The sequence below is a fragment of the Hyla sarda genome, chromosome 6, assembly GCF_029499605.1.
Source record: "Hyla sarda isolate aHylSar1 chromosome 6, aHylSar1.hap1, whole genome shotgun sequence".
Lineage (NCBI taxonomy): Eukaryota > Metazoa > Chordata > Amphibia > Anura > Hylidae > Hyla > Hyla sarda.
In genome coordinates, this window is record NC_079194.1 from 156,846,007 (window position 1) to 156,867,593 (window position 21,587).

Genomic DNA, 21,587 nt, shown 5'->3' on the forward strand with positions numbered 1-21,587 from the left:
AGTCATAGTATTATTTGACAATGTTCCTTTGTGTCTTGTAGATGGAGACGGTTTCCAGGACCATTTGCTGCCAGTCTGTGAAGATGACGAATGCCTGAAAAGTGTCATTTATCTCATGAAACATGGCTCCACACAGGTGAGAACACAATGTACTGATTGCCTGTTGCAGCTATTTAACCAGTGTATACAGGTAAGGATCCAGTGCACTCATTCCCGATATGTAAAGGAGATCATCACATTCCCTGGGCATAAGCTTTAGCTTCACTTACGGAATCTCAGAAACTGATCGGGATTAAATGCCAAGCCAGACTTCTCCCCAGAAGGGAAGTGGACCCATCTGCAGACAGCGCTGTTTAGAGTATTTTGCTCCTCGTCAGTGCAGAGTAGGGTGTTCTGGCTTGGCTAGTGAGAGGCCTGTTGGTTTTTATGTGTTGTAACTAGGATCAATTATACTAAAGTGATATACAGTATGTATTTTTTGGGGGAAACCATGATAATTGGGGGAGTTCTTATATATAGGTTTTCATTTCAGTGATTGGACTCCAGGGTGATTTTGGGTGATGTTTTTTTGTAGGTATCTGTTGATGTGTAAGTTTTAGCAAATACTTGCATACCCCTGAAGAATTATGTGCTATACAATTCCTCAGTTATTCCTCCTGGAAATGTATAAATAAACGGACAACTTGTTGTTACCATTCCCCATGTCAATCAGACATGTTCCTACCCAATTTGACAGTGCTGACAGTATAAGAATATATAGGGATACCCCATTTCAATGAGAGATATTGTATCACCCATTTGTCAACTTCCTTTATTCTTTCATTCTTACATTTTTAGGAAGAACAACAAAAAGCTACAAAAGATTTTGCACCATTTTATTTTAAACATCATTTTCTCATAGGATTAATCACCTCTCTTCTATGGGAGTGGAAGCATTGACAAGTTGCTCGCTGGCGTCCTGCGGCTGTTACTTAAAATAAATGTATTACCGGGCCACTTTTCTCATTTTACATTCATTACTTTAAGTATGAAATTAGTGTAGAAATGATTGCGCCTTCTTGGCCCGAGATCAGCAAGTGATAATTTACATATGCTGCCAATTAAGATTCTGCTTAATTCCATCAGCTTTCCGTCCCATTCCAGATAAAGAAGCCATCTCATTCTTTCAGGTTTATTTTTTTCTTTTTACGCTGGACACTGATAGCAGTGGCCATGTTTGGGGATGTTGGTGACCGGCTGCCCTCATTACATGTATTTTCTGCACTGAAACTATCACTTAAAGATGGAATAAAATAGGTCAAGTAGGAATTTTAGCTCAGATTTAAGCTCAGCTCATATTTAGCTTCTTCAATGCTGTAGACTAATAGTATGCCTTTTTCTCTATCTTTATCTAACGATAGGAGAACTCTGTTTATTTGTCTTAGCTCTGAATCTTCCACTAACCCTTGAACACACACATTTTTCTAATAATCTTATGCATTGCAGCTCACACCCGGTCGTTTTTTGATCTGTAGCAGAGTGTTAATATTGAGTCTCTTTCTTTATTCAGGGTCTCAGGGTAATAACTACAATAGGCACTGTAATGATAACCAATTGTGCTTAGAAACATAAGAATACATGAAGCTTTGTAAAAGTGTCATCTTTCTCACGTTCCAGTCTGTATTCACCCTCTTCCTTCTTTATAGTTTTTTTTTTTTTTTTTCATTTTAAAAATCTCTTTAATCCTCCTAAAAACCTGTCTTAAAGCGCAACTGTCATGAAGTTTGGGGCATATTTTTTTTTACACTCTTTATTTATATTTTTCCATACACAAATACAGTCAAGGAAAAAAAAAGAGAGACCGTACATCAATTATCCATCCATTACACAAAAAGAAAAGAAAATGAGATGGAAGGACCAACCCAAATCTTTAACCTTGTGTTTGATATTTATACGCCTACTGTATATGTACTTCTCTATATCATACTGTAACTTAACCCCACGACCTAGCTCCTAACTCTCCCCCCTTCTCTCTCCCCTAACCCTCCCCCCTCAACATCCCTCCCTCACCTCTCCCCTCTCTAAGAAATTCCTCCTCATATTCCAGGGAGCTTTGGTATTCTTTCAATGCATGCCATGTACTCAGGAACCAGATATCTTCATCCTTATTTGCTAAATGCAAGTTCTCCAAGTACATGGCGTCATTCACCCTACTATACGAGAAAGCTATTGATGGAGCCTTTTTCTGTCTCCAGAAAAAGGGGATACTGTAACTATTAAGAAACTAACGAATATCTTTACTTCTTCACCGGTAGATCATTGTGTTGTAATAGAAAAAATTCTGGGGACATTGGAATTGTTTGTCTCATTACCTCACTTATAATCCTATGGCTATGTTCTCAAAAGGTCACCATTCGGGGGCATTGCCAGAAGTGCCTGGCTCCTCTCCACATCGCCAACATAGTGTGTCCAGGCCTCCCTGGATTTTGTCTAACCCTTTCAGCACCCTGTCCATTGTGAAATAATCTTTAATTAGACTCTTGCATGCTTGTAGAGATAGATGTACAATGCGCAAAACTAAAAATCTTGGACCATTCTTCTGTCATAAAGTGTTTTTCTAAATCTCTTTCCCATTTATGTATAAACCCCAGGTAAATTCTGATCTTTTGGTGCCATCCATAACCTATATATGCGGGATATAGCATGTTTAACCTGGCCCCCTACCAAGCACAATTCCTCAAATCCAGTATTAACCTCCCTATACCATTCTGGCTTTGGGATTGAGGCCATGCAGTGTTTTAATTGTAGCTCCCTCCATACTCCCAACTTTACTGGAGCTATTATTTCCTCGAAGTCTCTCCATTCATTAAGCAATTCTTCGCTCCTCATATGTGATACTCTAAATCTATCCGCCATCATCCACTGTCTATAAACTTTATCCTCTAAACAAGCAGGGAAAGCTGGGTGGCCTATTATAGCGGTTTGTTGTGATTTAATCGGTAAGAAATATTCTCGTACTTTTTCCTCCGAACAAACCATATGAGTGGCCCCTATATAGTTATATGCTCTTTCAGACTTCCTAGCTCACACCCTTTGCACCATGGAAGGGCTTTTAATGGTATTTTAGTTTCTGCCATTTCGACCCCAACCCAGAGTTTACTGGGTGGTTGCCTGCACTATTCTATTTCCCGGGCAAGATGTACAGAGGTATAATATCCCTTCATATTGGGTAAGCCCACTCCCCCTCTATGTTTAGGCAAGCACATGGTCTCTCTTTTTATCCTTGGTTTCTCCCCCTCCCCCTTAGATAAACTTACGCTGGATTGAATCCATCTCCTTAAAAGAAAAACCTGGTGGGAATTTAATTGGGATGCATTGAAAAAAATACAAAGTTTCCGGTAAAATTGACATCTTATACAATGCACATCGTCCAAACCAAGAAAATAGATTGGGGGAATATTTAAGATGTATAGTTCTTTCCTGTCTGCCAAGATCCATACCCCTAATAATTTCACTGCTTGTTCCACCCAAGTGAAGCTAAAGTTATTCTGCAGGTGCATCACAATATCTTTCTTTAATGTAATGTTTAAAGCTGATGATTTGCTAAAATTCATCTTGAAATTAGATAGGCGATTATAGATTTCAAATTCCTTCATAAGAGAGGGTAGGGTAACTATTGGTTTTGAAATAAAAAATATTAAGTCGTCGGCGAACGCGTTACGCCCTGTACTGTTATCCCCACCATATCTGTATTCTTCCTAATTCTACATAGAAAGGATTCCAGTGCGATAACAAAAATCAAGGGTGTAAGTGGGCATCCTTGTCTCGTGCTATTCCTTATCTCCAGCTAACCCAAAACAATCCCATTAGCCCGTATTCTAGCCGTACGGTATCTATAAAGCTTGAGGACCCAATTTAAAAAATGTTTTTGAATTCCCAGGTATTTAAGTGTTTTTTCCATATAAATCTATGTTTAATTGGCCTATAATTTCCACATTGCGTTATATCTTTCCCCTCTTTTGGAATAACCACTATTGTTGCCCTACTAGCATCTCTGGGTAAAGGCACTCCCAAGCTAACTGCGTTAATTGTTTTTAGAAAATAAGGGGCAAGAATTTCCTTTAAGATTTTATAATAACTCATGGGGCATATAGTAACACTAACCATAGTCTGTGTATTGTGTGTAGATTATTAATCCAGCATTACTTTTTCCTTCTTTATTCCAGTTGTAGTTACCACAAAAAAACACTTTTCTTTGCAGTCACTGGCAGCCGGATAGGCGTGGCCAGGAGTTCGCTATGCCCTCCTGCCGCCACACCTATCCCCTGTACCTCAGTGCTGGGTCCGCTGTGTGATTGACACACAGGTCCCAGCGCATGCACCCCCTTATATGTACGCTGACCGACAGGAATTTACACAGCAAGCGCTAGCTCCCCCGGCCAGCACTCGCTCCTGCTGTCTGTCATTGCTGCCGGTACAATGCTAGAGGCAGGGAGCGAGTGAGCTCTCTGCCTCTAGTGAATGCAGCCACACACAAAGAAGAGGAGAACGGGCAATGTTATCACTTCCCCACAAAGTGCCTGCTCCCGCTGTTTCACATCTCCGTGCGCCTGTGCAATGTTATAGAGCTCACTCGCTCCCTGCCTCTAGCATTGTACCGGCAGCAATGTCAGACAGCAGGAGCGAGTGCTGGCCGGGGGAGCTAGCGCTTGCTGTGTAAATTCCTAGCGCACACATAAAAATCAAAGGGTGCGCATGCGCTGGGACCTTTGTTTCAATCACACAGCAGTCCCAGCCCTGAGGTATAGGGGATAGGCGTGGCGGCAGGAGGGCATAGCGACCCCCTGGCCACGCCTATCCGACTGTCATTGACTGCAAAGAAAAGTGTTTTTTGTGGTAATTACTTCTGCATTAAAGAAGGTAAAAGTAGTGCTGGATTAATAATCTACACACAATACACAGACTATGGTTAGTTTATATGCCCCAAACTTCATGACTGTTGCGCTTTAAGTAATTCAGTAAATAGTAGATTGGGATGAGGGAACACAGCTGCCTCTCTAGCTATGTATGCATAAAGACTTAAATGGGCACGGTCACTTGAAAAAACCTTTGACATGTTGTAGGTACATGTCAAAAGTTTTGATCAGATTAAAACAAGCCCCGAGAAGCGGCAGCCTGCTTTTACTGGTATTCCGGTGGAAAACTTTTTATTTTTAAATCAACTGGTGCCAGAAAGTTAAACAGATTTGTAAATTACTTCTATTAAAAAATATGAATCCTTCCAGTACTTATTAGCTGCTGAATACTACAGAGGAAATTCTTTTCTTTTTGGGACACAGTGCTCTCTGCTGACATCACGAGCACAGCACTCTCTGCTGACATCTCTGTCCATTTTAGGGACTGTCCAGAGTAGCATGTTTGTTATGGGGATTTTCTCCTACTCTGGACAGTTCTTATAATGTACAGAGATGTCAGCAGAGAGCACTGTGCTCGTGATGCCAGCAGAAAGCTCTGTGTTCCAAAAAGAAAATAATTTCCTCTATAGTATTCAGCAGAAAATAAGTACTGGAAGGATAAAGATTTTTTTTTTTTTTTTTTATAGAAGTAACTTACAAATCTGTTTAACTTTCTGGCACCAGTTGATTAAAAAAAAAAAAGTTTTCCACCGGAGTACCCCTTTAATTACCGAATCTCAGAGATTTTTGTCTCGCTGTGAAATGTGTCAGTGGCTGGAAAAGCTAACCAATCAGAATGGGCATTCACTGGTAAAACACCTGTATTACTGAAGTGTATGCACTGACTGGCTGTCTGGTAGTGCCTTTCTACAGTACAGGAAAGTACTACATGTTCTGTACTACTCTTTAGCTGTGCCTGGGTTTACTGCTCCTTTGGACACCAGGTGAGGGTGGCTCCTTTTTGGCACACTGTGTGTACTGTGCAGACCCTAAAGAAGCTCTTGTCCTCTACATAAACAGTGATTCACAGGTTCCAGCTGCTCTTTCTTACTTTTATATGTAAGGACTTGCTCTATCTGTATTAGTTATCTACGTATCTTTTTTTCCTAGTTTTGGTTGACATTTTGGGGCTTAAGAACCAATTTCTACTTTTTCATAGAGTTCTGGTCTCAACAAAAAATGGTTTCAACATACAATGATCGTCCTGGTCGTCCTTGTAACTTGAGGGACCACTGTATGGACAGACAAGATAGACCATGTGATTGTTTTCTGCCAAAAATCTTCGGTGTTTCTATAATGAGAGGAAATACAGAGCATCAGTGGTTAGGTAAACGCAGGTTAAACACTACGTTTCTGGCTGCACTACATCCAGTATACATCTTTACCCATGTGTTTAGACTGATTAATTTATACAGTCGGTATTTGCTTTTTAAGAAGCTTCCGTTGTTATTTCCACTTATGTCCATTATGACTTTATGACATCATTGTGAATTCAGGTCTCATCTGCCCCTGATATGATAATTATTTTTAGGGACAGAAGCTGCTGCTGCTCTATTGAGCTTTTGACCATAGGGACGGAGCGGCAATCCCTGAAATTATTGTTGCTTATTGGAACACCTTGTTGCTGTCAGAATAACAGTAACAATCGTCAGCCTTGAAAGTGCCGCATATTCGCTCGCAGCTTACACCTTTTCATCTGAGCCCTGCATACATGATGCATAAAGTTATGAAACCATCATCAGTGCCTTAGAGGTGGAGGCCACATACAATACAAGGACTTATTCTCTTTGTTAGACATGAGCTTAAATGGGCACTGTCAGATACAAAAACTTCTAATATGTTGTAAAGCATGCAAAAACTATAGGTTTTGCAATTGCTTTCATTAGAAAAAATTCAGTATTTCATACTGAAAAAGCCAGTCAAACAACTGCTTGGATACATACTAGTCCTGCTGTGTCCATGCGTCATCACCTATGTCATGGACACACTTCCTTGACTGACAGCTGTGAGCGCAGGGCTCATAGATGGAGGAAAAATCCTCCCACTGTCAGCTTGTGTCCCGCTACTGTCAGTGAGGACAAGCTGGGACTTTTAGTTTACCTAATGCTATGGGAGATGTGAGCAGACAGCATACTGAGGGAGTGGGCGGAGACCTGCACAATGAGGCCACGCCCCCTCCCTTTGAGAGACTAGTGAGCTAAATTAAAAGTGTAATAAAATAAATAAAGGTGCTAGACACATAAAAATTTGATGTACATGGTCAGGATTAGGTACTGAGATATATATAATAAAAAAAATGTTTTTTTGTTGGATCTGACGGGTACGCTTTAAGTCTTATATACAAAAGATTCTGACCTTCTGTTAATTGGAGTGTTAAAGGGGTACTCCAGCGCTAAGACATCTTATCCCCTATCCAAAGGATAGGGGATAAGATGCCTGATCGCGTGGGTCCCGCCGCTGTCATGCCCCCTCCCATAGGCTTGCATTGAGGGGGCGGGGCGTGACGTCACACAGCGGCGGAGCCGTGACGTCACTATGCTCCATCCCCATGATCGCCAATAATCAGACCCGGAGCGAGCACGCTTCGGAGGCTGATTCTAACGGGGTGCGGCGTGGAAGATCACGGGAGTCCCCAGCGGCGGGACCCCCACTATCAGGAATCTTATCCCCTATCCTTAGGATAGGGGATAAGATGTCTTAGCGCCGAAGAACCCCTTTAAGGTATTCATTGCTTTACATGCATCATCCTTCAGGTTCTGTTGATTCTGTGTGGATATTGAGGGTTCATGTTTTTGCTTATGACTGGCTCTGTTGTGCTTTTTGCCCTAGATGCACAATAAATTTATGTTTATTTCAACCGAGTGTAATTTTGATGTCTGCATAACTCTCAGATCAGGCAATCTTTTGTTTCAGCAAATCAGGGGTATTCTCTTCATTATGAAAACATTTTAAATATACTTTCTGTATATATTTCACATTATACTTTACTCATTTAATACTTTAGTTATATTAAAGTGTACCTGTTGCTTTTCAAAAATATTATGACATGTTTTAGAGAAGTCAAATTCTTTGATCAGTCGGGGTCTCGATGTTCAGTCCCCAACTGATCTCTTGAATGAGTAGGAAGGTACATTTTAAGGAGATCCTTTCGTCACTTTCATGCTTTCCAAACCATGAGTCATTGGGATATACCCCCAGTGGCTTGTCACCTCCCCACCTGCCTTTAGTGGGTCTTTGCATGTTTTGGTAAAGGGAGAGATCTATCAATCAAAGCCAGGGGGTGGGAGAAGCTGCCAGAGACTGCCCCAATGACTTGTTGTTCAGGCAGCATAATGCTGAGTCTAATAATAAATGTTGTACCACTTTATTACAGATAAGATTTGGCTGTAAATAACATGAAACAGAAATCACAAGCAGGTTGCATGCAATTCGCAAAGAGGTCAGTGGTGGAAAAGTTGCATGCAACTTGTGACCAAAAATCCATCACGTATGGATTTTTTTTAAATCTTCATCATCGCAGTCATGATGTCATATTGCAGTATCATGTGCAGGTTCCTTTTAACTATCCAAAGCAGTTTAAATGACAGCTATTAAAAGTATATGGGTACCTGAACATTAAAAGAGCCACAAGTCCATCCATTGAATTTATCTTATCATGGTAGGAATTTTAAATTAAGACTTAAAAAAAAAAAAAAAAAAAAAAAAAAAAAGGACAACAAACTGTGCTGAGCACTCTAACCCTGGCTTATTTTGATTTACTTTACAGTGGGTACCAGTGCTGCAGAATTTTACCAATGCAAATACATTATGGGCTTTTGTACGCCAGGACTCTACACATCTCCCATCTCTGCCCATCACTCTCCACATTGGGGATTACAATATGGATGGCTACCCTGATGCCCTTGCCATCCTGAGGAATACATCTGGGAGGTAGGTCCACTGTGGTCCTGTTACTTTCTCTTGTATCAGTTATCTGAGTTCTTTCTTCTTTATTCCTTTGTGGCCAATTGTCTGGATGTGAACATGGTCGGAAACATTTGCTTCTCTAATGAGTTGTCAAGAGACTGCTAACTGGAAGGCCTGCAGCCTCAGAAATCAATAGATCATCTGATATTTCTTATACTGCGGCTGAATTTCTTTTACATTTTTTTGTCTATTTGCAGCTTGTATTTATTGTATAGTTTACTTTGCATGTTAACATATACCTTCTCCAGGCAGCTTTCAAGTGGGGCTACATGATTTTGAGATGGAAGGGACATATTTAGTTAATAGTTAATAAAAGGCACATCAAGCACAGCTCTTAGCACTGGAGGACCACCGTTTTTTTTTGTGTGAGTAATAAATGATAGCAGTAGAGATGGCCCGTGGGGGTGGGGTTTGGCCTGGGTGAAGGTTGTTCATACACTCTGGAGATTAAGGAGCTGTCCCAGGTTTTCAGTGGTAAAGTGCCTGGTTAAAATATACAGCTGTAGTGGAGGTCACTCACTGCACTACACATTAAACTAACGTGGTGGTAGAAAGATGTAGCGTTATGTAGCATGACAGCTGGCAGGAGTCCTAAATGCAGCTTTGGATGTGAATTGAGTATAAAACATGTTGCACCTTGGAATCAGCTTGTATTGGAAAGTTCTAATTTTAAAATCACAAGTGTACAAGTTTACTGGGGCCGCCTCCTGCCTGGACACATTTACCAGACTTCACATTCTTCCAAAGCCCCATCTTTGTTTTTGTATATGAAGGATTTATTTGTGAACACGAGCTTAAAAACTATCTGCCTTTCTTCAAGAATTCCCCGGAAGCTGTAATTATTTCTCTCCTCTTCTCCTGGCTGGCACCACCAATTGGGTTCTGCCAGCCAATTGTCTCTACCCCGTAATTATTTCATCAAAATGTCACAGGCAATTTGCGGCAGAATATAATAAAGCCATTATTGTTTGTTATGCCTGTTGCTTTTAACCGTGTTCTGGGGGCTGTGTTAGGACACTCGGGGAGAAGTGGGTTTTTGGCACAAGAACTGACTGAACACAAGGGAAATACATTTCCTCAATTGCTTGGAGAAAATTGTTTTCCACGGCACAGAGGCAACTTGGGCTCACTGATGGAGTCGACAGAGGGGGATGGAAAGTATAACCCACACACTTGTCTTCTAAAAAAAAAAATTCACAGATTTTGTATTCCTTCCAGAAAAGATTTGCGCCCGGGCAGGGGATATTAATCACAACAACACAAATAACCGTTTTCTGGTGAGCTTGTTTCCAAGGGGCTGCACCATAGCAAATCTGTAAAAAGGAAAAGCCTGAATGCATAGTACAATAGGGCCGTGTCGGTACGGTGAGGGAGACGCTGCCGTGCTTTACTGAAGACTTGAAAGTAAGAAATAGAAGCCCCAGCTGTGTTTTTCATCTCCGGTCCCCACTGTTCTCCCCTTCACATCTCTGATAGCAGCCAGTCTCGTTTTAGTAGACGTCGGAGCCGGCGCACAGCCAGCAGAGCATTTAGAAAATGTTACAACAGGATTTTGGGCAGCAAGAAACAACTTCTTACTGCGCTCAGCTATTTTCTCATGTTCTTAGAAGTTGCTCTCCTTAAGGACACGCATATATTTCTTAAGATACTGGTCTGCAGTCATGAATTCTAATTGATATTTATATTAGGCTGGAAGGAAGCAGCAAACACGGGATACAGCCATTATTTTCTCTTCTCTGTCTGCCTAGTTAAGGGAGTGGCAGCTGTCAGAAAACACATGTTGTGAAAACACACATGTTTTGTAGTGGGGTGTTTGAGGTACATAGATTTGGCACCTTTTTATTTATTCATTTATTTTTAGACTTAGGGGATTGGTTGAGACTTTCCTGGTGGTTCATATTTATCATTCAACTCTATTATGTTGAGGTCACAGGTGGATTATACCCCTCAATCAAGCACATATTAGTATTTCATGGTTAGTATTTCTGGTGCATTCTGCCCACCATTCTCTACAAACATGGGTTGTAATTATTACTTGTCTTGTCACTATCATGTAAAGTTTCTTGGTAGACTGCACCTTTTCATTCATCACTATTATGTTGGGTTCCCAGATCAATTGTACCCAAGGTTTGTCTTTGTAATCTTGGGGTACAGAGTAGATTATGGACATCATTCCTTTTGATTTGCATAGTACAATCCATCCGATTAGATCAGTTTGCAGCTGTATCAAGTCTTACAACATGCTACGCAGGTTCTGTGACATTGGCCCTCATTTACTATTCTAAACCCAACCTCTTTTGTCGGGTTTTTTTGTCGCATCTTTGTCTGCGCCATGTCGCAGACATCGTGCGCCAGTCTGCGACACGATGCGACATTTTTTCCCGACGGACCCGATGTGGATTCTCCCAAACCCAAAAAAGGGCGTAACCCGACATTTCTGAGCTTTCCCAAGTATTTATTAAGGTTTCCAACCCGAATTTGTTGTATTGTTGTGGATTTTTCCCCGACAGCTCAGAGGAGTTGGAAACCAAAACCAACAAAACCCACGTGCGACAAACAGGATGCGACATAATAATAAATACCAGGGGAAAAAAGCAGTCAGGTAAGAAAACAAGATAGACTTACAACCTGATTTTCTTAGTAAATGAGGGCCATTGTGCTGGTTATTAACCACCTGCCTACCTGGACCATGCACTGTCTTATTAACCTTTATGTTGCTACATAGATTTGGAAGGTGTAAAATTCCTTTGCATAATTGATCTGAGATTGATCTACCTCCACTATTGCCAAATCAATTGCCAAAACAGCAGTGAACAAAAAATGTCAAGTTAATGTTAATTGTTCCCTAACAACAAGGCTACAAATTGGCACTTTTTAACCCCTTAACGACGCAGGACGTATATTTACGTCCTGCGCCGGCTCCCGCGATATGAAGCGGGATCGCGCCGCGATCCCGCATCATATCGCGTGGGTCCCGGCGCTAATCAACGGCCGGGACCCGCGGCTAATACCACACATCGCCGATCGCGGCGATGTGCGGTATTAACCCTTTAGAAGCGGCGGTCAAAGCTGACCGCCGCTTCTAAAGTGAAACTGAAAGTATCCCGGCTGCTCAGTCGGGCTGTTCGGGACCGCCGCGGTGAAATCGCGGCGTCCCGAACAGCTGATCGGACACCGGGAGGGCTCTTACCTGCCTCCTCGGTGTCCGATCGACGAATGACTGCTCCGTGCCTGAGATCCAGGCAGGAGCAGTCAAGCGCCGATAATGCTGATCACAGGCGTGTTAATACACGCCTGTGATCAGGATGAGAGATCAGTGTGTGCAGTGTTATAGGTCCCTATGGGACCTATAACACTGCAAAAAAAAAGTAAAAAAAAAGTGTTAATAAAGGTCATTTAACCCCTTCCCTAATAAAAGTTTGAATCACCCCCCTTTTCCCATAAGAAAAATAAAACAGTGTAAAAAAAAATAAAAATAAACATATGTGGTATCGCCGCGTGCGTAAATGTCTGAACTATAAAAATATATCATTAATTAAGCCGTACGGTCAATGGCGTACGCGCAAAAAAATTCCAAAGTCCAAAAAAGCGTATTTTGGTAACTTTTTATAACATTAAAAAATGAATAAAAAGTGATCAAAAAGTCAGATCAAAACAAAAATCATACCAATAAAAACTTCAGATCACGGCGCAAAAAATGAGTCCTCATACCGCCCCGTACGTGGAAAAATAAAAAAGTTATAGGGGTCAGAAGATGACATTTTTAAACGTATAAATTTTCCTGCATGTAGTTATGATTTTTTCCAGAAGTGCGACAAAATCAAACCTATATAAGTAGGGTATCATTTTAACCGTATGGACCTACAGAATAATGATAAGGTGTAATTTTTACCGAAATATGCACTGCGTAGAAACGTAAGCCCCCAAAAGTTACAAAATGGGTTTTTTTTTTCAATTTTGTCGCACAATGATTTTTTTCGCCGTGCATTTTTGGGTAAAATGACTAATGTCACTGCAAAGTAGAATTGGCGACGCAAAAAATAAGCCATAATATGGATTTTTAGGTGGAAAATTGAAAGGGTTATGATTTTTTAAAGGTAAGGAGGAAAAAACGAAAGTGCAAAAACGGAAAAACCCTGAGTCCTTAAGGGGTTAATATTGCCATGAATGACAAAGTGCCAGTCTGTAGTCTAATGCTGTGGAGCAAGTGAAGACCAAGTAACATATTTGTAAAAGGCATGCAGTAAATCACGGCTTTACTATGCTTTAAAAGTCCTACAATTGCAAACCTCTTCAGTCTGATCTTTAAGTCCCATTTAATGCAATTAATGACATGTTTCCGAAGTTTTGGTGCCCCACCTCCAGATAATAGTGTTTAAGTGACATGGTATGCTTTTTACCAGCACCCACTTCCCTGGCAGTGCCTCCCTAATTACTTGCAGCTGCCTAATAAGCTGTTATTGAAGTGCATCAGCGGCCCAGGAAGACTGGAAGCCATTGTAGATGTGGTCCGGTTCTCAGTAGTTATTTCAGCAATGCAGAATGTGTGGTTATGGCAGGAAGATCTTGTTTAATATACACCCACTTTCTAGATATCTCTGTACCTGGGAAAGCTGGAAATGTCTTGTCATGCTGAATCCTAAAGGATGAATATTTATGGTGATAAAGTAGGTTTTAATTGACTCAGGGAAAGCTGGGTGACCAAATTGTGGAAACCTTAAAGGGGTATTCAAGGATCTTTTTTTCTTTGACTATGCTACAGGGGCTGTAATGTTAGTGTAGGTCATAATATAGTGTCTGTACCTGTGTGTGACAGTGGTCTCAAAATTCTTCTGCTGTGTGTGAACCACCCAATGGTAGCAAGATTGGTTGTTGCCATTTCTAGGAACCTCCTGTATAAAACTAAAGTATTTTACATGGACCCATTATGAGGGAGAACATCACAGACTGGGGATGATTTCTATGTGTGAAGGGGGACATACTGCACAGGCTTGGGATAAGGGGGGGTGGGGACATCACAGACTGGGGAGGCTTTGGGCACTGTGGCTCAAAAAGGTTTGCCATCACTGCCCTAGACCCATGCCTGATACAAGCACCAATCTAGCAGATTGGCACTCCTTTAATAATTCTTAAACACTGTTCCGTGCTTGTGCAGCTATGGTCATTAACTTAGATCGCCAATGGCCATACAAAATGTACAGGAAATGTGTGGCGCTTGTTCTTTCATCAGCTGATCTCTGAATCTTTTACTGGGATTAATAATTGGTCTGTTTAGCTGATAATCGCACCATGTAAAAGGTCCTTTAGAAAGCAGATACATAGAATTGCTAGGTGACATTTCAAGTTTGAGCTGTGATATGTCTTATTAGGTCATTTGGCTTTCCTGTGAACCAATAAAACTAAGACACCGCTATGTGGGAGCTTTAATAGCAGCCATATTGATTTTTACCTGACATTCCCAGATCCACATATAAATGTTGCTCAATAGACTTGCTCAGTGACATTATCTACAATTAGTACCATACTGGATATCTCCCAGCTTTTCAGTAACAGATAGAACTGGGAAATAGGTAGATGGAATTGTCCAGCTCTCTGTAAGGTGCCCCATTGCGGCACTATTGATTGTTACCCATCTTTTCCAGGTAGAGGTAGCCATGTCACTCAGCTTTCTCATGAACCTAAGGAACTAAGAAACCAATTAATGTTAGCATTATTGGCAACCATTTTTGTTGTCAATAAGCTTTCCCAGGAACAGATACAACTCAGAAATTTTAGAGAACTTGACAAAAGAGGAGGAGTCTTGATTTTTGGACTTTTTTTATTCTCATAATATGCATTACAAGGTTCTCCGCGCTCTATGTTACTTAGACCTCTAGCGATGTAACTTTAATTGTCTGGTTTAATTAGAAAACCTAGAGGAGGTGAGCGCTCCGGAGTGCCGGCTTGTAATTGGAAATCTGTGATTATGGCTGCTCCCAGGTTTCCCCTGCTCATCTCCTTCATGGCTCCTCTCCACTGACTGTGCGCTCTTATATCTGATAGTTCAAGTGAAACATTTCCGCAGGAGCCAATTTCACTGTGTCCTGCTGGGCACCTGAGTCAGATGCAATGGTAGATTATGTTCCCCGTTCTTCAGGGTTTAATCTGTTAGTATACATTAGATTTCTAGTTGTTTTATGACAGCCTGGGAAGCTCTACATCATGTTAGCAAGGACAGGTAAAAGAGGAAAAATTCTTCACTAGCCCTCTGTCTTAGCTGTTTTTTTGTTTGCTCTAATCTGTTTCTTCTTAGCTATTCCCGTCTGGGTGACAACCACTACAGCAGTAACTTAGCCTTCCTAGACTCCAAAGTAACCAATATCTCCCTGTATCGTGTCATTCTGGGAAGCATAAATGGCAACACATGTGTAATAGCTGCAATGGTGGCCATATTGGTCTTCATCAAACTTTTTCAAAAGCAGATCTAACTAAGAATTGGTGATCTCTTCTTTTTTTTACCAGGTCTGTAGATTTCATGCATTCCACTGGTAGATGCCAGGCACTGAATATTAGAATGGTTTCCTCCACTCAAGGTGGTCTTAACTAGAGAAAATGAATCAGAAACATCTCGGAAGGCATTGCTGTATCTGTTCTTGGGAATTTGGTGATAAGGAGGTCAATATCTATTTGCAGTTAAAGAAGCTTTGGTATATGATTCCCTGCGGCTTGCTCTCCATTGATTTATCGGCTTATAAGATGCAATTATGTCTCCAGCGTGGTGTCATTACTCCTTGTTATCTCCCCTGGAGATGCCCCGCTACCTTCTCTGCATTAACCCTTTTATGCTCTCACTTTAGGATCAGTGACAGCTTAATTTGACAGGTATATCTAGTCTGAAGGCTATGTCCAGGCTGGAAAATCATTTACATAAAAGACCAGCGTAGCTGAGAGATTGCAGCCGGATAAAGGGGGATGTAAAGGAGTTTTTAGTATTGCATTAATGATGGATATTTTGAAAGTTTCATACTGATGACTAGGAAACCATCCTGCTCAAACAGATAAGAATGTTTTCCTAAGTTTAGATGGTCCCCTGTATGCTAAACATAAGAGAACAGATTTTTATTTTCTAGATAAATTTGCTACAAGGTATCAGTGAAGGCAAATATCTTAACCTAGAGACCCATTCAACTTTATCACAGCTGACATTTTGCTGCAACTTTATTCAGTTTAGACCAGTGTCTCCCAACCAGGGTGCCTGCAGGTGCTGCATAACTGCAACTCCCAGAATGCCTAAACAGCCGACGGCTGTCCAGGCATGCTGGGAGTTGTAGTTTTGCAACGTCTGGAGGCACCCTGGTTTGGAAACACTGGTCTAGACACTCATTAAAGTGTACCTATCATTTTCAAAAACCTTTGATATAATGTAAATAATAATGTTAAATGCATATTTGTAATATACATTGGTTAAACATTTTTTTATTTTGTTGTCCCTGCAGCTATTGCCTGTGTCTCTTTGTAAAGAGACCAAATACAGGAGGTGTGGGTGGGCAAGCAGGGCTCTGTGCACTGAGGGCAAGCAGGGATCTGTACACTGAGGACAAGCAGGGCCCTGTACACTGAGGACAAGCAGGGCTCTGTGCACTGAGGACAAGCAGGGCTCTGTGCACTGAGGACAAGCAGGGCTCTGTGCACTGAGGACAAGCAGGGCTCTGTGCAATGAGGACAAGCTGGGCTCTGTACACTGAGGACAAGCAGGGCTCTGTACACAAAGGACAATCAGGGCTCTGTACACTGAGGACAAGCAGGCTCTGTACACTGAGGACAAGCAGGGCTCTGTACACTGAGGACAAGCAGGGCTCTGTACACTGAGGACAAGCAGGGCTCTGTACACTGAGGACAAGCAGGGCTCTGTACACTGAGGACAAGCAGGGCCCTGTACACTGAGGACAAGCAGGGCCCTGTACACTGAGGACAAGCAGGGCTCTGTACACTGAGGACAAGCAGGGCTCTGTACACTGAGGACAAGCAGGGCTCTGTACACTGAGGACAAGCAGGGCCCTGTACACTGAGGACAAGCAGGGCCCTGTACACTGAGGACAAGCAGGGCCCTGTGCACTGAGGACAAGCAGGGCCCTGTGCACTGAGGACAAGCAGGGCCCTGTGCACTGAGGACAAGCAGGGCCCTGTGCACTGAGGACAAGCAGGGCCCTGTGCACTGAGGACAAGCAGGGCCCTGTGCACTGAGGACAAGCAGGGCCCTGTGCACTGAGGACAAGCAGGGCTCTGTGCACTGAGGACAAGCAGGGCTCTGTGCACTGAGGACAAGCAGGGCCCTGTGCACTGAGGACAAGCAGGGCCCTGTGCACTGAGGACAAGCAGGGCCCTGTGCACTGCGGACAAGCAGGGCCCTGTGCACTGCGGACAAGCAGGGCCCTGTGCACTGCGGACAAGCAGGGCCCTGTGCACTGAGGACAAGCAGGGCCCTGTGCACTGAGGACAAGCAGGGCCCTGTGCACTGAGGACAAGCAGGGCCCTGTGCACTGAGGACAAGCAGGGCCCTGTGCACTGAGGACAAGCAGGGCCCTGTGCACTGAGGACAAGCAGGGCCCTGTGCACTGAGGACAAGCAGGGCCCTGTGCACTGAGGACAAGCAGGGCCCTGTGCACTGAGGACAAGCAGGGCCCTGTGCACTGAGGACAAGCAGGGCTCTGTGCACTGAGGACAAGCAGGGTTCTGTGCACTGAGGCTCTGTGACACACCCCTGGCTCACACAGCAGGATGATTGACAAGCTAGGAGCACAGAGCCCTGCTTGTACCGCCCACACTTCATGTATTTTGTCTCCACACAAACACACTCAGGCAATAGCTGCAGGGACTTAATTAAAAAATATACACATTTTCAACCAATGTTTACTAAAATATACAAGTAATGCTATTTTCTACATTATATTAAACATTTTTGCAAATATCAGGTATACTTTAACAATTCAGTCCATTAACGCCTATAAGATTTACGGAAATTGGGTAAAACAACCCGCTTAGCGGTTTTCTGGAATCCCAGCCACCTCCTGCCACTGCAACCAGGCTGGACAAGGGCATATGGTTCTCGTATTAGAGATAGATACAGGTCACAGGGGTCGGACCCACCACTATCAGACCTCCATAGCATATCTTGTGGATGTACCATAGATTCCGTTTTATAACACATTACCATCACAACCAAATCTCTTTCTTGTCCTAAAAGTTTGCTATCATATATTGTGCAGAATATATATTATACAGCATTTCATCCATCTTACTACCATTTGCCACGGTGCTTATTTCTGTATGTTTTAGTATTGATGATCTGCGCCTTTTACTGCTGCTTTTAGAGTTGCTTTTAACAGGCTGCTTAAAATGGACATGTCAGTGCGTCATGGAGATCCATCAAGCAGAACGGCTATTTAATTTCCTCTTTTATTTCTGGACTAAGTTCATTGGATCTCGTTCCAGTGATTGATCATCATGGTTAAGGAGATAAGCATCATCCTGTCCTCGAGACTCTATTCCTTCCAATTTATAATTGGTCGGAAGATCGCACGCTTGATCGCTGTTATAGACAATGAGCATACAAAAGTCTCCCTAGTCATAAAGTAGTAAACACTGTAGGCTATAGAACCCTGAAAAAAGTGTACTGATCAGTTTGCATCTGTCTTGGGCATCCTGGCTCCTTGCAGATCTTTTACAAGGGAATTTAAAATTTGAAAGGGTGTGTTCACATGTACAGTATCTGCTGCATATTTTCTGCAACTGATTTTTGATGTTGCAGATTTCAGTGTTAACTAAATGATTGAACACAGCATCAAATCTGCAGCTTGAAATCCTGCGCATTAAATATATGCAGGAAACTGTACATGTAAATAGACCCTAAAGAGGTATTCCAAATCATATTATTTTTCCTCCCTATCTAGCATACATGTCAACTGCTATATAAAGTGTGTAGACAGCTCTGATCGGTGATCCTGGAAATCTCAGGATGGCAGACATTCCCCTGTCTCATCAGAGGCTGTTGATCTGTTCCTCTCCCATACTTTACACTGCAGCTCTGCATGCTAACATCAGCTGCTGTCTCTCTAGAAAGCTCATCAGGACATGTGGTTTGAAAGGTTAATTGCCAGGAGCAGTCTTACAAACATAGACCACAATACATACGACTAATAAGTGCATATAATAAATATCTCTGTATTATATAAATAATACCTAATATCTCTTTGGCATCGACCCTGTGCCCTGCCTCATAGGACCCTATGTATGTACATCATTTTTTGAGCTTGTTTGGAAAAGCTCCCAATCCAAGCAGCTAGAAAACTACTCAGGATCCAGGGAAATGGGGCAGTCTGAAAGTTTCATTTAAAAGGCTTGTCTTACAAATATATGTACTGTGGTCTATATTTGTAAGACAAGCCTTTTTAATGAAACTTTCAGACTGCCCCATTTCCCTGAATCCTGTCTGAGTAGTTTTCTAGCTGCTTGGATTGGAAGCTTTTCCAAACAAGCTCAAAAGATGATGTACATACATAGGGTCCTATGAGGCAGGGCACAGGGTAGATGCCACAGATATATTTCCTGCACTGTGCTGCACTCCACAACTTGCAGCCAATCAATGACTTATAGACATGAGGAGGCTCAGGGATTCTCTGCCACGCTGAGAGCTTTTGTTTCACAGCTATAATGTCCATTACCCTCAGAAGCTGATAAATTAGCGATATAGCTGTAATAAACATGGGCGGTTTAACTATGTCTGGCTGCATTATTAAATTATATTACCTTAATAAAAGTAATATGTGTAGGAGCTCATCAGCAGTAACCCCTTCATGTCTGCCGTTGCACCCCTATCAACGTCAGTGCAAGAGATCTGTATTCTCTATTACATGCTACTTAATCCAGGGGCCTTTCCTCAGTCTATATGTACAGTAGTTCCTGAATAATAACTTTATATTACTGGTAACTGAGATGCCTGAAGTTCATAGTTCTTCTACCTTTTGTAGTTAAGGAAATTATCTTCCCAGATGCTGACCTGTGGCAAACACAGCTGCAGTGTAAAGCATGGGAAAAGGACAAAGCAGCAGACTGATCCTTTAAAAACAGAAAAGGTGTGTGTCTGACTATCTCAGCTAAACTAGATTCATAGGTGTGCTCTAATAGAGAAAAGCTGTTGTGTAAAGCAGAGCAAAATCTTAACATTAACTCAAGTATTACAGCCCGGTTTAGTAATCCTTACTCTGGTCCCCAGTCCCATATATTGTATTTTGGTGTATTCATTCAGCAGGGCACTGCCAGTGATTTAGACCTGATTTGGCCTCTTCATTGACAGTCTCGTTGCCCTAAGTTCACTCCATCAAAATATAATTTGTGTCCGCTCTTACAGAGCTTGGTTTGTTTAAACAATTCCCGAGACTCCTCCAAGTAGAAGAGAATTGATGGCCAATTGCCTGAGAGCTGCTCTGCTGTCCGGATTAACAGTAACAGATGAGTCCCGTTGGGGCGGTTTACATCAGGCACAATTGCATGGATCTGCGGGAATAATGTAAGTAATTATGAGATGTTAAGCATTGCAGTTTATTCTCTAGAGGAACAGTGAGGCCGTGGTATAGGAGCACAACGTGCACTGACAAATGTATGTGAAGTTAGTGTCTAACTTTTTGTGTTGGATTGATCTGTATTGACTGTATCATTGCTTTGTAAGGTGAAAAAAGAGTTCTTAACAGTTTGTAGGTAGCAAATTTAAAAAGATGTGTAGACTTTTGTAGCCACTTTCTAATTGCTATAAAGCATCCAAAATACAGAAAAATGCAAATTCGCAAAACGCTGTGAATTGAAGAAGTGGTTACAGACTCCCCGTGTAGTCTGATCCTGCACTCTTTTCTTGCTTTTTACACATAATAAAAGAGACAGGAGAAATGGAGTAAAGGCCCTTTTACACACCAATGATGAGGTGAAAAAAAAATTCCCACAAGCATTTGTTGCCGATCATTGTTCTGTAGAAGCATCTCAGTGAATGCCCAATTGTCAGCTGATCGCATCTTTAATGTAATCATAAAAACCATTGCTTGCTGGCAGAATTTCTCTCCACGATGTCAAGAAACCACCCATAGTTGGCAAGTGAACAGGTACCAGTCAGTTTTCTGCATTGTTGATTGGCCCTTATTACAGGCAATATATCTGCCTATTTAAGGTAACCAGGTTCCAGTTGTTAATACTTTCATGTTTTTAATTGCAATTATTGAATGCAATCTCACATTCACCTGCACACCCCCTCTCTACTCCTCTGAACCCCCTTGCTGCCTGTTATACACCTTTCTGCTCTCCTAAGCCACAGAGGACTAGGCTGTACAGTATGATGTCTTCTAGAGCACCCTGCCTACCTCCTCAGGGGACACCTCACCCCCTTCCTGGGCTTGTGGCGCCTACAGTGTCAGTATCTGCTCCAACCTCCTGGATTGCCCTCTCAGATTCTGATCTGCCCTGCTCGGGCCCTTCTGTGCCCTCTTCTGCTTTATCTGACCTTGGACAGCTCCTCTTCCAAATTCCAGCTAAGGAGGACTTCCGCTCCCTCATTGCTGAAGTTAAAGATACCTGTTGGGCAGAAATTTCATCCTTGTTCCAGGATCTATAACGTGTCAGACCGGGTGGAGGGCTTGGACGATGCTCCTGATACCACCAGGGCAT

At 42.2% G+C, this 21,587-nt stretch overlaps 1 protein-coding gene across 1 annotated transcript in view; it reads left to right on the forward strand.

Annotated features, from left to right (window-relative positions):
• ITFG1 (integrin alpha FG-GAP repeat containing 1) overlaps positions 1 to 21,587 on the forward strand; it is a 267,878-nt gene that overhangs the window by 123,432 nt on the left and 122,859 nt on the right. Inside the window, exons 9-10 of the mRNA XM_056525641.1 lie at positions 42 to 136; positions 8,701 to 8,864. Of these exons, the coding sequence (XP_056381616.1) occupies positions 42 to 136; positions 8,701 to 8,864 (259 nt within the window). The remainder of the gene's footprint in view (positions 1 to 41; positions 137 to 8,700; positions 8,865 to 21,587) is intronic.